Source organism: Notolepis coatsorum (genome assembly GCF_963971535.1).
Source record: "Notolepis coatsorum genome assembly, chromosome: 1".
Classification (NCBI taxonomy): domain Eukaryota; kingdom Metazoa; phylum Chordata; class Actinopteri; order Aulopiformes; family Paralepididae; genus Notolepis; species Notolepis coatsorum.
Genome location: NC_140165.1, coordinates 205,888,241 through 205,903,155, shown reverse-complemented (window position 1 = coordinate 205,903,155; position 14,915 = coordinate 205,888,241). Strand labels below are relative to the sequence as shown.

Genomic DNA, 14,915 nt, shown 5'->3' with positions numbered 1-14,915 from the left:
CCGGAAGAAACTCACAGTTATAACGTCTTTCCCCTAGCAACGGCGGCCATCCCCGTAGCCACGCCCCTTCTCTCGTTACTAAGTGACACGACGTCAGCCAGTGTTCTGCTAGCCCATAGCTCATCCCCATAGCAACGGCTTCTCCCCTCCCTAGCCGAACAGCTATCTTTGTTGATGCGGCCGATGACCTTGGCTCTATATCTCACAGGGCCTGCCTGTGTCTCTGTCTGTTTCTGGAGAGTCTGTTTGGCTCGCCTCCACTATTCTCTCGGTCTGCTCCTCAGCTTAAAGGCCCTGTTGGTGTCGAGTAGATGTCTCCTGTCATCTATAGATATTTACATTATATACACATATGAAAAACAAGTCGGATCTCACACATATCAACATTAAGGTTAACATTAAGTTTAATTATGACACCACATCAAAATGTAAATCTCCAACAGATCTGTAATTCTATTTCATCCATATAGGCAACGTGCATAACAATAGTTTTAATAACCATTTTCCTCTCATAATTATATAATAAGAGCGCTATACAAGAGTGCTGCCGTCTTTATGAGATGCTTGCTTGCCATACCTGGTCACATTCAGCCTGGTCTGCTTCATCCTTTAAAGTTTTCTCATGTTTGGTCTCAAAAAGGCATTTAACACTCAATGTTTGGCAAACAACAACAAACAACAACTCTTCTGATTGGCTCTGACCCTGAAATATCCCTGGTATATCAGTCAAACTACCATAAATAACAGGCTGTGCAACTGCCAATGGCTGTGAAAGAAGTAACTCAGCATGGGGATGAGAGGACACTTCAACATTTCCAAAAAGGTTCCTCTCTTACACACTTGCTAGCGTGCCATTGGTTAAGATACCGTGCACCAATGGTGACACTGCCTAAGGTTGCTGACCCCTGATCTCGAATATTGTTATAATTGAATAACCCTATGAATTGAAATCCAATGGAATTGTGCCAATTCCTAACCCTTAAATAAATATTAACGCAAACGGGCACATAAAAGAAACTCCACTCACACAAACTCGCCAGCATATACAAATCCATAAAACAATGAATCTAAGCCGTGAGCCTGGAGTTATGAGACTTTGCAGCGGAGACTATTCCACACACAGGCGCCGGCGTCGGGCAACGTTCAGGGCAAAGCAACATATCTAACGTAGGAGATCGAGGGTTGACAGAGTTTGTGTTTAGATAATGAAGAGTGACAGATATACGAGTCCCCTGAGGAATATAGGCTTTTAGGAGAGGGGGGGAGGAGGATTACAAGAATTACAGACGAAGAGAAGGTAAAATGTAGGATAGAAGAGAGATGGAGGTAAGGAGTGGGAGGCTATGGAGGATATAGAGACAGACAGGAGGAGAATGGAGAGAAATGAGAGGGAGGGTCATGGAGGGAGGAGAGGAATAACAAGGTGTGAGGAGGAGAGGAAGGGAGGAGAGGAAGGGAGGATGGATTTATAGTGGAGATTAACTTTGTGGAGGGTAGAGGAAAACAAAACCTTCCATTATTCTCTCTGCATCGTTTCCTTTTTTTATGTAGGCCATAAAAAATGATAGACAGTTACATCCATATAAAACTCAAATGCCCCATATGACGCAACAGAAGGTAGTTTTCCAGTTCAGTTTGTTAGTTGTTTGTTTTAATGTTTCTAAATCGAGGGATTGGCCGTCAAGCACTTGCAAAGAGATTAAATGAACATATTCTCAACAGGCTATGCTTAACTGTCTAACGGATGCTTCTCGAAATATAATGCAATGGTTTGCTGCTCCCTTTTCATCTTGTAGCAGTGACCAAGGACAGGACGGCATGACAAGAACATAAGTTTATATGAGTAAGAACATGGTTTATATAATGTATAAAACATTTGATCTAAATGTAAGTATTTTGATTAATTAACTAATTTCTTAAAAGCACAGTAGGCTCTAAGTAGTTCAAATAGACCAAAGGGCTGAGCAGCAGAAACACTGCAGAACAGAACAGAAATTGTAGGCTGATAGAAACGATGTCTATAGTTGTTACTGGGCGCTTACCGCTCTCAAAACACAAATCCGAGACAACGTTTTCAGCACCATGGAGAGTGCAGAACACCATATACAGGTACTGTAGGCCAGATGGTCCATACATGCACATGTAGCCTACATGTCGAAATACTTCCCAAAGGTCAGTGAATACCATGACCACAACACCAGAGGGAGCTCCACAAATCATGTTCAACCCAGATTCGGCTCAAACAAGGGACTAAACACGTTTGGCAATTATGCCACATCAATGTGGAACGCCCTACACAAAGCTGTAAAGGAATGTGAATCACTACCCACTTTCAAAACCACTCTCAAAGAACACCTACGGGAGATGGAAATTTGAAACTGGCCCCTGTAAATGTCCCAACCCAACCCCCTCCAATGTACAGTAAATTACCAAGTATGGTTGTCAATATTCCAATGTACAGTTTTGCTTGTACAGTTTTACAGTGTTCCCCACCCACCCTCCTACCCAACCCCCCCTCCCCACCCACCCAACCACCTCCAATGTACAGCCCCCCCCCCCCCCCCCCCCCCCCCCCACCCAACCCCACCTACACCAACCTCCTCCAATGTACAGTTTTTACGTCAAATGTATATACTCTCTTTTCTGGAGTCTTTTTGTATCACAAACAGTACTGTATTTGCAAATCTGGTATGTCATAAATGTATAGATGTAGCAGTACTGTCTATCTGTATGTCATGTATGTCATATATGTCCTGATGAATTGAAAATGGGGGACCCTGATGTAAACAAGACGAAAGTCTTTCTCTGGTCTGCATCCCCTTAACAATTGTGTGTATTGAGCTGTACTGTATTGTACCCATTCTGCAATCTGTTAATAAAGTTTTCAATCAATCAATTCAATCAATCACAGGTCAGAGCACATCTTCAGCTGCAGAGGCCAGTGAAACCGAAAGTGCTGGGCTGTAGTTACTCAAACTGAGGTAAAAAAACACAGCTCGCTGTAGCTACTAGGTGCTAGCAAGCAGGAAGACACTGGTGTGTAGGCTGCTGATGAATTTGAGAAATCCATGTTTCTAATACAATACAAGAATGAATGGTAGTCTATTATAGACGACCATAAGGGGGGGATCAATCATATCCCCACCGGCCATATGAAATGAATGACCAGAGGTAGAGACGTCAAAAGCAGAGGTCGGAAATTATTTTTACATGGTGGTGCTAAGAGAGGATCATGACGGTGCTGTCTTTGGGGAGAACCGTCATACATAAGACGGTACACACAATACAAATACACACACATTGACACATAAACAGACGCACATAGATACACGCGTAGATAGATAGAGGGAACACCATGGGCCGACGTGTACTGGTGAAATATGACACGCCTCCGGGTTTCCAATCATCTCCATCTAGAGGAGCTGTGTTTACTGCTCATCCTAAGGCAGCTGTCCACTGAACCCTGACTATGTCTCAGAGGGATTCCCCTACATCTCTGCCGTGGTGTTATCCGTCCAACCAGCTCCAACTGCCACTGGTGAAAGTAATGATGGACTTTCAGGGAGGAATTTCAGTTTGAATATATAAGATATTGGTTCGAATATATCGTGGGTATACTTTGAAATATATATATATATTTTTTTGTTTCATGACTGTAAGACCAAAGCGTTCATCATTCAGAACGCAGGGTCAAGTGTGAAAAGTGCACGTTCATCAATGGTGGAATTGACCACTTTTTAAGGACTAAGACTACATCTGACTTCAAGGTTTTTCCTCTTCATTGAAATCAAATTGGCTACAAAATATGCAATAATCAAGTCACAACCTGCGTCTCTCTGCCAGCCGTGGATAACGGTCCGCATCTCGTCTCCACCACTCAAGAGGACTGGAATCCGTCGTTTACCCGTCGTTTGAAAACTGTCAATATCGTGGAAGGGGAAGGATTTATGGGAAGGAGTGGGATATCTGCCCAAGTGAGACATCACCTACGCACAGATGCACAATGACGTACGGCACAAAATGTTTTGCCTCATCGAGTTCAGGTATTTCAGGTAAATGAGAGCTAAATAGGTAGTTAGGTTTTCTTAAAGTTCTAAATATCCTTGTTTGAGAAGAACTTATGAATGTTGATTCATAATGAATCATTTTGGGTCATTGTTTCAATAAGAAAATTCTTATTATTGGAGGGGTAAGAGATTTATATAAAAAAATAATATTCAATTACTGGTTTTGGCGTACCATGGCAACAACAATTGAAGCATTCCGGTCAGTCCTACCAATTTCTTCCATCAAAGGCTGTTATGATGTGTAAAGCTGAACCATTAAAACTTCTGCCCAACACAGTTCTGGCAACTACTGTATGGTCAAATTGTGGACAAGCAACGTTGAGTATAGCATAGGTCTGGAAAGTATCTGAAATGTTTTCCTCACAATAAACAGGAAAAGGCCTTGGTACTAAAATACATTTAGGGAAACTCAGGAGTTCTAGCTTTCCATTGGGCTCAAGAGAGCGAGGTGCCGATAGGAACAGTCTGGTAACCATCTTGGCTCCAATGGAACGGAGGTTGTGGTTGGTGGTGGGCGGGGCTCCTGGAGAGTCTACCAATTGCTGCCAACTTTTTTTTCTGAGCCTGGCAATGGCATCCCTGGTCCAGACCAAGTCGCCACGGAGACAACGGCAAAACACCAGCAAAACACAACAGACAGCTTTACTCATTCATCATCATCTTCGTCATTAACCATCCTGTGGCTTTCATTTCATCTTCCAATAGTTTGACTTGTTCTTCTCCTGATGAATTCCATGTTTCTGTGTGTGTATGTGACTTACGATACTCCTCAACTTGGTTCCCCCACTGCTGAAGGTGACAGCCAGCATGGAGGCACACTCCTCAGCATAGAAGGGCATCCTACCGTGCTCATCTACCGCACCTACAACACACACACACAATCATTAATCAAGAACAACACACGAAACACACATATCCCAGCACACCCACAACCTTACTAGGGATGGGAATTGATAATTATGATTTTATTGATACCAATGCCATTATCGATTCTGCTCATCAGTCTTATAATCGATTCCTGATCAATTTTCTGCATGGAAAGAAAAATCCAGCAAAAATATGATACCGGCCTCTCAAAATCAATCAAAAGCAAGGGCACATATTTGTTCATATAAAACACACACTAGTTTTTCCTTTTCAACATCCTACCTAAAAATATATAAGCTATTCTGTTGGCATTGCTGACATTTTAACATAACTTATTACATGAAAACAAATTCTATAATAGGCTGTAGACTATGTATGATATGTTATCCATAAGCATTTTGGCATTTTCCCTTTAACCCTCTAAAAGCTGAGTGTCGCACCAACACAACACTAGGTATGTTTTACAAAACATTAAATATCTTGCATCTGAATCGGGGGATTTTCTATCTATGTCAGCCACAGCCTGTTTGGCTGAGCACAGAATTTTCCCTGGTAAGCTATAGAGTTATTCAACAAAACACAAGGATTTTTCACAGGATTATGTCAAATATTGTATGCTCACACAAAGGTAATGTATGATGGTGACTTTACACTGCACCGGAAATAAAGGGTAGGTTCCCCTGAATCACAAAAGGTATAACATACTGACTCAAAGAATAAGCTCAGAATTGGCAAAAATATAACACTGTGTCCAGGTGAACCTTTGTCTATGTGGGCTTTAGAGGGTTAATCCGGCCTTCCCTTTAATTTGACAGTTTCTTTCCAACATAGTATGTATGTAAAAGAGTTGAAATGATTGATAGAATGCTGTGGAGGGTGGCTAGCATGTCTGGTTGATTATGGCTCTTTTTAAAGAAATATCTTATTAGCAAAATAGTTTAATGCTTATATTCATTGCAAGCGGCAATAGAAAGCTATTGTTGAAATTGCACGAAAAAAAACGTGTTTGATGAATAATATTTTCTGCTGTGGATTGTAGAGGCTAATACATCCATTCATTTAGAATGTGGATATTTTAATTGTAGTTGAAGCAACAACTTCTTGTTTGCATGATCTGGCTGGATTGCATTACTCTCTCCCCGCTGGAATGACTGTCAAAGCTGCCTGGTGAGAAAGAGGGAGACTACAGGGTGGATAACAGAGAAAGAGAGAGAAAGAGAGAGACTACAGGGTGGATAACAGAGAAAGAGAGAGACTACAGGGTGGATAACAGAGAAAGAGAGAGACTACAGGGTGGAGAAGAGAGAGACTACAGGGTGGAGAACAGAGAAAGAGAGAGAATACAGGGTGGAGAAGAGAGACTACAGGGTGGAGAACAGAGAAAGAGAGAGAATACAGGGTGGAGAAGAGAGAGACTACAGGGTGGAGAACAGAGAAAGAGAGACTACAGGGTGGAGAACAGAGAGAGAGAGACTACAGGGTGGAGAACAGAGAAAGAGAGAGACTACGGGGTGGAAAACAGAGAAAGAGAGAGACTACAGGGTGGAGAACAGAGAAAGAGAGACTACAGGGTGGAGAACAGAGAAAGAGAGAGACTACAGGGTGGAGAACAGAGAAAGAGAGACTACATGGTGGATAACAGTTGACGACGAGCTGAGAGAAAGTAATCTTACTCTCAACTCATTCAGCGCCAGTGTGTATCCCCATCCCTGCTGTCAATGGGCCACGCTTTAAAAGATAGGCATTTTCACGGTGCGTCACAATGTTTGCAGAGCTATATTTATATTCTATATTATAGCTATGGAGACAATACTATGGCTCATTTGACAGTCACTATCTCTCGTCCAACATGTAGAAAATAGTAAATATTTTCATGTATACGTTCACGTGTTATCCCGTGGTGAATATTGTATAGTTTCAGAGTGATCCGGGCTAATTCCTGGAAGCTGAGTTATGGAGCACTATGTGCATTTTGCGAAAGTCGTTCGCGTTGCTCGCCTGGACACGATACTATTTCTAAATCAAAGGTATATAATAGGTAGGGCTGTCTTAACACTTTGAGTGCCAACAACGAGATTTCTCGTTAGTTCATGCCAACCGTTCAGTGCCAACGACGAGAGATCTCGTATTTTTTATTATTATCGATTTCCATTCATTTTTCATCAATCTAGCCTCACGTTACCAGTGGGGATCTGTCTGAACTCGAACAGGGAAAATACTGCCCCCTATCGTCTCTCCGGATGGTACTGCACCCCTTTGGATTGGATTGAATGAAACGCATGGAGAAAAAAAAAGTCCTGCTTTCACATTTTACTTGTCAGACATGTAACCGGAGACGATCGAAGTCATCGCCCACCACCAGAACAGCGGAAAATGTGTTTCCAGTACCCAGTGTTGGATCAATAAACGCAATCGATATTTGGAATGGCGATAAGGAATTGGAATAATCTTTTTGGAGAACATCTAATCTGAGGTAAGGAATCTATTTTACCAGTCTTGGGATAATCAGAGCTATTTTCACCTATATATCAGTGTGTGCCATATGTGTGTATGTGTGTGTCTGTGTGTGTGTGCGATCAGGAAATAAGATACTCGATTTTTCAGCCCGCTTCTATAGCGTGCATAAGTACACATATACTATCGATAATCCAGCGTTTATTTGAAAACTATTCATAAATAGGCAGAAAAATTACAACATGTTTTGTGTATTCCAGTGTATTCCAGTAAAGGGCGTTTATCACAGAATCTTTATTTTCTTCTGGACTTTCATAAAACAAGCGTTTTTCAAAATGGTATAAAACGGAAATGAACCGATTAAAAAACAATCCGTTTCGACAATGTTGACTGCAAACAAGTCATTGATAAGCGACGGCCATATTAGACACATAGCCATCATTTAAGATATAGTTTATGCGTTCGCAAATATGAGAGCTCTGTCATTGAAGTGGGTGGTGGCACGCAACAGGGTTCCGGGGCACGGGACCCGTGGCACTAGTGATGCACCGATGTGAAAATTGTGGCCGATACCGATAACCGATATTAATATTGCTGTTCTGGCCGATACCGATATCTCTGTATAGAAAACACTTTTTTATGATAATCAAATAAAGAGCTATTTTCCAAAATGCATTTATTATTTTTTTTTTACTTTTGTAACTTATTTTCAGAAATGACTGATATTTTGAAACTATTTAAGGCCAAAACATGTAAAAAGAAAAAAAAAGATTAAAAGATCTGGGCCCATATTGATATCGGACCGATACCGGTGTAAAAAAACGGCCATATCGGCCGATATTATATCGGCGGCCGATATATCGTGCATCACTACGTGGCACTCAAAATGTTAAATACTGAATCAGTGTGTGTGCATGTGTGTGTGTGTGTGGAGGCATGTGTGTGCATATGTGTGTGCATGTGTGTGTGTGCAGATGTATGTGCGCATGTGTGTGTGTGTGTGCAGGCCTGTGTGCACAACTGCGCATGTGTGCATGTGCAGGCGTGTGTGCATGTGTGTGTGTGTGTGTGTGTGCATGTGTGTGTCACAATCAGAGTGAAAATGCAGGCCAGCAAGCAGGTATTGTTGTTGTGGCAAGTGAGTAATGAAGCCTTGTGAAATGTTCATTATGTATATAATTGGGAAATGATCATTTTACAGACATTAAAACTGTTGTCATCTTTGGACAGTTTCTTCCTCTTCACCGTGACTCCTTTTTGTTGCATGTTACCAGATTGTTTTCCTCAATTCCCATGGCCTAACCCTTTACCTATGGTGATGGTGTAGATGGAGTTGGCGTAGCCGTCGTAGTTGCAGTTGTCGTTGTATTGACCCCCGTTACCGCTGGCGACCACAAAGATGCTGCCGAAGCCCCGCCTCCCGGCAATCACACCATGCTGCAGCGCGGCCTGTCAGTCAGGAGCACATTCTGACTCAGTATTTTCAGTAGTTACTGTGCAGAAGGACATCGTCTCCTAAAACGTCCTATTCCCCCCTCAAGATCAAGTAGAATGTACGCCGATGATGTCATGATGTGACACCTAGTAAGATGGCTGAAAGAAATGTTTATAGACAGTCATTATCCCTACTATTAAACATGTCCATTTTAATTTGAAAGGTTTAATATCGCTTCAGGAAAACGACTGTCCATAAAATGTTCTCTTTGCACCGTCTCAGCCAATGCAATTGGATGACATAACAGGATTGGATTCTTCTTTAATCCCGAGAAGTCGTAAAACAACAGAACCAGAGTAGGGGAAATAGGAGTGTCTTTGATTATAGAGAATTATGAGCTAAAAATCAATTACAATGGAATTCCTCTAACAATAAACCCCTCTGTGGCTGTACAGAAGTGAGGGAAAGCACTCAATTTGCACTCAATTTAGCACATGGGAGACGTTTATGTTGCAGCTATCACTTTAGGGCAGTGGTTCCCAAACTTTTTTCTTAATATTTATTTTCACACCCCACACTTTGGGAACCACTGCCTTAGGGGAACAAAACAAGTTGAATCAACAGGATTGGAAAGTGAACTGAAACAGTCCTGGCTCACACTGCTGCGGTGCACTGCCCCCTGCAGGACAAACGGAGTGTTTGCCTACCTTGCCTAGAGGATGGGGTCCATCCACAGTGTGTCCATCGTCATCTGGACCCCAGCTAAAACAGATAAAAGACTGGGGTAAAAAGGAATAGCTATGGAAAATAGACATACAATCCCCAATCAATATAAGTACATGCTGTTTAATAGCACCAGTTAAAATCATCTACTGTAAGTGATGCATGCCTTCAGGTGTACTGTAGATACCAATAACCATTTGTCAATGGCAAGGCTAGAGAATATCTAGAGAGTTAGAGATAATCTATTTATAATCTTGAACAAAAACAGAGTCGTGTCTTTGTGTTGGTTTACGCTAAATAAAAAGAAAACGGCATAATGTAACTGTTATTGCAGTCGACCGTCTGACATCTGGAGAATGAACCTTTCAGTAGACCAGCTACAACCCCCCTCCCCCACCCCATCAGCCAGTGGTACCTTGACTACAGGGTTTCTATAAGTATCAGCAAGTTCAAGAAGACTTTTTAGGAGCCTTTTATTAGTAAATGTAAATTGAAGACATTTTATGACTTTTTAAAAAGGACCCTTTGAGGTAATTGACATTGTAATGTTCACTTAAGTCGCTGTCCCTATAAAAATACCTAGGAGACAATAATGATAGTTGACTTCCACTACTTCAACACCAGACAGTGTTAAAGCTTGACACGTTTAATAACTCCACAGAAATGACACCTTTTTGACAGAGAAAGAGACACTGGTATATAGGGTCACACAGTGTGGTTGGATGACATGCAACCTGCAATTGAAACCTTACCAAGGATATACTTGTGGTTTCACGTTCAAACACGAAGGCGACAGAGATCAGATAAAACAAACAAACAATCCAGGGGCGTGTCATGTTTTGTTACCATGGAGACAACAGAAAGCGTGATAAACATTGAGCAACGGTTGTCAAAAGGGTTGAGTGCCGCGGCATAAATAAGCCTTTAGAGGTCGGAGGAAGGCAGTACCTGCAGCTGTAGATGTCGTTCACTTGGTAGTGCTTGTTGAAGGCTATGGCCTCCATGCTGTCTGTCAGAGGGCCGTCCAGGACTCTGATACCTGAGAGAGAGAGAGAGAGCGAGAGCGAGAGCGAGAGAGAGAGAGAGAGAGAGAGAGAGAGCGAGAGCGAGAGCGAGAGAGAGAGAGAGAGAGAGAGACACACACACACAACACACACACGCTTAAGAAGACAATCAAGACTGCAGCAGCATGTCTCTATTTCACTGGTGGAACTATATTAGTATTGGCAGAAGATCCGGAAACCTCAAATGTTAAGCACAGATCAGTAGTCTGTTCATCAAACAAGACTGAATCTAGAATATATTTTTGACAAGCTTGGTCTGAATACCCCACAATACATACTGCCATCAGACCAGACCATCGACCTACGGAGATTTTTATCAGATGTATATCAATATTAGTACAGCCGACTTAAATTTGCAGCAGGATTTACAATCACATCATTGCCTATTACTACCCAAGTTGGATTTTGTTCATCAAGTCAAGTCAAGAGTTTTATTTGTCACGGCATACAAGTATACAATGAATCTGTATATTGATTGATGAAGCCTCCTCTGACATCTTTGTTCTGACTGAATCGTGGTTTATGGGGAAATGTTAGAATTTGGATGTAGCTATGGATGGATTTCTTTTTTGAATGCATAGGAAATCTAACAGGGAGAGAATATATGTCTAGTCTGTACATGAACTTGCTGCTTGAATAGTGTTGGTCATCTGCCATATAATAATAATTAACTTTATTTGTATAGCACCTTTCATACGTCATACGTCATGCGTCGCTCTTAGAGGGCCTTGTGGGTGATGTTCATTTGACTGTATTTATCATCTTCTGCAACAAATGTGGCCTTAGAGGAAACAGGCAAACTGAAACTCTTCTGGGTGAATTGTTCTGGGTGACCAACATATGGATTGGTTATCTGGGAACTCGTCTAGGTTAAAATAACTGTTTCTTGAGTTAAATCTATCTCAGCTGATATCCTATCCTACAAGGCCAAATGTAAAAAAAATATATATATATTTTTTTTAATCTAAAATCCAGTTTAATTGATTTACAAAATTATACAAAATTATTACAAAAACAAACTATGCTTACAAAATACCCATCCAGATGTCGCACAAGACATTAGTGACCATTGCCCAATTGCATGCGTCAGAATCGCCAGAGACCATAAATACAAAGCGTTATCAGGAAACAAAACATTAAACCTTTGGTAGAACAGGGTTTTTACATGATTTGTATCATGCTGACTTAGAGAAGAACTGTACAATTCCTGATTCCGACCTAGCTTTTGATTCGTTTTCTCAGATTTTCTGAGAAAGATGCATAAAATAAAATGTAATTACAACCCTTGGTTTTCCGAGGCTCTTCGTGTCAGGAGATAAAGCTCTTAACGCCAGATCTACTCCTGATCCGACAGATTGGATGTATTTGAGACAATTAGTATGATCTGATCATTATTTCTACAACATTACTCTCCCATGGAGATGCAACCAGCTTTTAGAAAATCATTTTCAGGTGAAAATGATAAATACAACAGATATGTGCAAAGCTTTTAACCATCACTTCATATCCTCTGACCATTTATTTGATATGCCGATATCTCTATATATTATAAAATGTGCAGTCTTCTTTTGATGCATTTTAGATATCACTAATTAATCACAAGCTTATCTTAAATTCAGAAATAACAAAGTGTATATTATTTTCACACCTACATAGCTCACCTTGATATAGCTTTACCAAGGAACACCTAATCCTAAACATAGCTTACCTAAACAGAGTTTTGAACTATTATTATGATATTTTATATTTTTATGTCTATTGTAAACAGATGCTCATGAAAAAGAGATACCCGTCTCATGTGTTTACCTGTATAAACAAAGGACAGAACATTTTATAAAAATAATATATATATATATATTATCCCCAAAACACTTCTAGTGTCCATCGGGTTCAACTAATGAGAATGGAATTGGCTTACAGTAGCACGCCATCTAATTGAACACAAAGACAATCTTTGGGGGAAACTAAGCCTTGAACAGTATTAGAAACAAGTTGAATTCCCATACCTGCCACCTTGCTGCCATAGGCGACCCCCACGGCACAGAAGCTGTTGTTGGGCACGGCCGCGATCTCTCCGGCGCAGCGTGTCCCGTGGTGGTTGTCACTGTGGGCATCCGGGTGGGGCATGGGGTCCGGGTCGTTCGAGTTCAGGTCATAGCTGCCCTCTGGACTCTGAGAGAAGCACACAAAGCCATAGTCCATGATGATAGGGGGGATTAGGGCAGAGGTTTAAGGAGTTTAAGTCAAAGGCATTATCTCTCAATGGGGTTTCCAGGGAGCAGCCGAGTTCCCTAGATAACAATGAACAATTGTCAGGCCTTAGGATCCTAACTTGTGATGTTCCGATTGAATCAATGGTGAACACGGGCGGGAAGGGTGTCCAGTGACTGAAACAACAATCTCTTTTCACAAACAAGACATTTGATTCTCTCTAGTCTATTATTTTTTTCTTTTTTTCCCACTTCTCCCATTTTGACTCAAACTTCTCGTCTTGTAGCCTCAGCCTATGTGTGATTCTCTCCATTTCCTGTATCCCCCCTACTATCTCTGTCCATTGTTCCCTCGTCGGTGCTTCTACTCTATACCACATTTTCGTCAATGCTTTCTTGGCTGCTACTAGTAATATCTTAATCAAGTATTTGTCTTCCCCCTGAATTCCTTCCTGTGTTAAGTTCCCTAAATACAATACTTGGCCTGTCTGGGGTATTTCATATCCTACTATTTCATTTATTATCTCTCCTATCTCTTCCCAATAGTTCTTTATTATCTGACATCCCCAGAATATGTGTGTGTGGTTTGCTATTTCCTGTCCACATTTTCTCCAGCATGGTTTATGTGTTGGTGTATAGTTGCCCTGTATTTCTGGTGTTATAAATAATCTAATTATGTTTTTCCACCCAAACTCCCTCCATATCCTTGACCCTGTGGTTGTGTGTTGTATCTTACATATGTTATACCATTCTTCTTCTGTTATCTCCGTTTCTAATTCCTTCTCCCACTTTTCCTTTATATATATGGTTGTGATGTCCTTGCTGTCCATTATTGCCTGATATGATATCCCCCTCCCCTTCCTTCCTTCGTATGCTTTTACCATTATCCTAATTATCACATTCTGATCTTTGTCTTTGTCTAGTTTTATTTCCTTGTTGTATAGTCTCTAATCTGTAAATATCTAAAGTGGTCTCTCTAGTCTATTCTATGCTAATTTATGTCTATGGTATTGTACTGCTCTTATTCTGTCTATTTGTTTCAAGTTTCACGTTTCTTTATTATTTGTCATACAGAAATACAGAATACTTTGCATGAAATGTTTCTTTCTGTTTCGCTCCTGAGAGTGTGCTAGATAATAATAAGATAGTATAAATAAGTATAATAAGTAAAAAATAGAAAGTCAAGAAGTCAAGTAAACACAAGTGTAAACAACAATTGTTCAGTATACCTCTATATACAGTATGTACATCTGGTACAAAAATGGTGAGGTATAGCTTAGCTTGTGGTGCCACCATTGTGGTGGTGAGGTGCAATAAGGAATAAGGAATGAGAGATGTGCAGTTCCCTTACCAATAATATAAATATAAAGTGTAAAGTGTGATAAAGTGGGTGCTACAGTGTGTTGTTTATTTAAAGTTAGTGTGTGTGTGCTGTGGGTGTGTTGCTGGCCTGTTATTGTTCATTGTTCAATCATTGTTCATTTAGAAATCATTGTTCATTGAGCATCCTGATGGCCTGGGGATAGAAGCTCCTTCTGAGTCTCTCTGTGCTTGCCATGAGACTCCGGTATCGCTTGCCTGACCGCAGCAGTTCAAAGAGGCAGTTGTTTGGGTGGCTGGAGTCTTTGATTATTCTCTTAGCCTTGCCCATGCACCGCTTGTTGTAAATGCCTTGGAGAGTGGGAAGCCCCCCTCCAATTGTGCATTCGGCTGAACGGGCCACTCTCTGTAGACTGCTGCGGTCTTGTGCAGTGCTATTCCCAAACCAGGAGGTGATATTGCCAGTCAGGATGCTCTCTATTGTGCATGAGAAGAAGTTCTTGAGGATCTTCTGACTCAGGTTGAACTTCCTTAAGCGCCTAAGGAAGTAGAGGCGTTGCCGTGCCTTCTTGATAACACTGTCAATGTGTGTGGTCCATGGCAAGTCCTTGGATATGTGGACTCCGAGGTACTTAAAACTGTTCACTCTCTCAACCGGTGCCCCATCGATGCTGAGGGGGCTGTAGTCCCTGACCCCCGACCTCCTAAAGTCCACAATCATCTCCTTTGTTTTGTTGACGTTCAGGGAGAGTTAGTTCTCTTGACACCATCCCGC

General features: G+C 41.3%; 1 protein-coding gene across 1 annotated transcript in view; it reads right to left on the bottom strand.

The window, feature by feature from the left end:
- pcsk7 (proprotein convertase subtilisin/kexin type 7) overlaps positions 1-14,915 on the bottom strand; it is a 67,394-nt gene that overhangs the window by 26,667 nt on the left and 25,812 nt on the right. The window contains exons 5-9 of the mRNA XM_084334173.1: positions 12,617-12,782; positions 10,495-10,585; positions 9,531-9,585; positions 8,699-8,837; positions 4,829-4,929 (exon numbers count right to left, since the gene is read on the bottom strand). Coding sequence (XP_084190299.1) covers positions 4,829-4,929; positions 8,699-8,837; positions 9,531-9,585; positions 10,495-10,585; positions 12,617-12,782 — 552 coding nt within the window. The remainder of the gene's footprint in view (positions 1-4,828; positions 4,930-8,698; positions 8,838-9,530; positions 9,586-10,494; positions 10,586-12,616; positions 12,783-14,915) is intronic.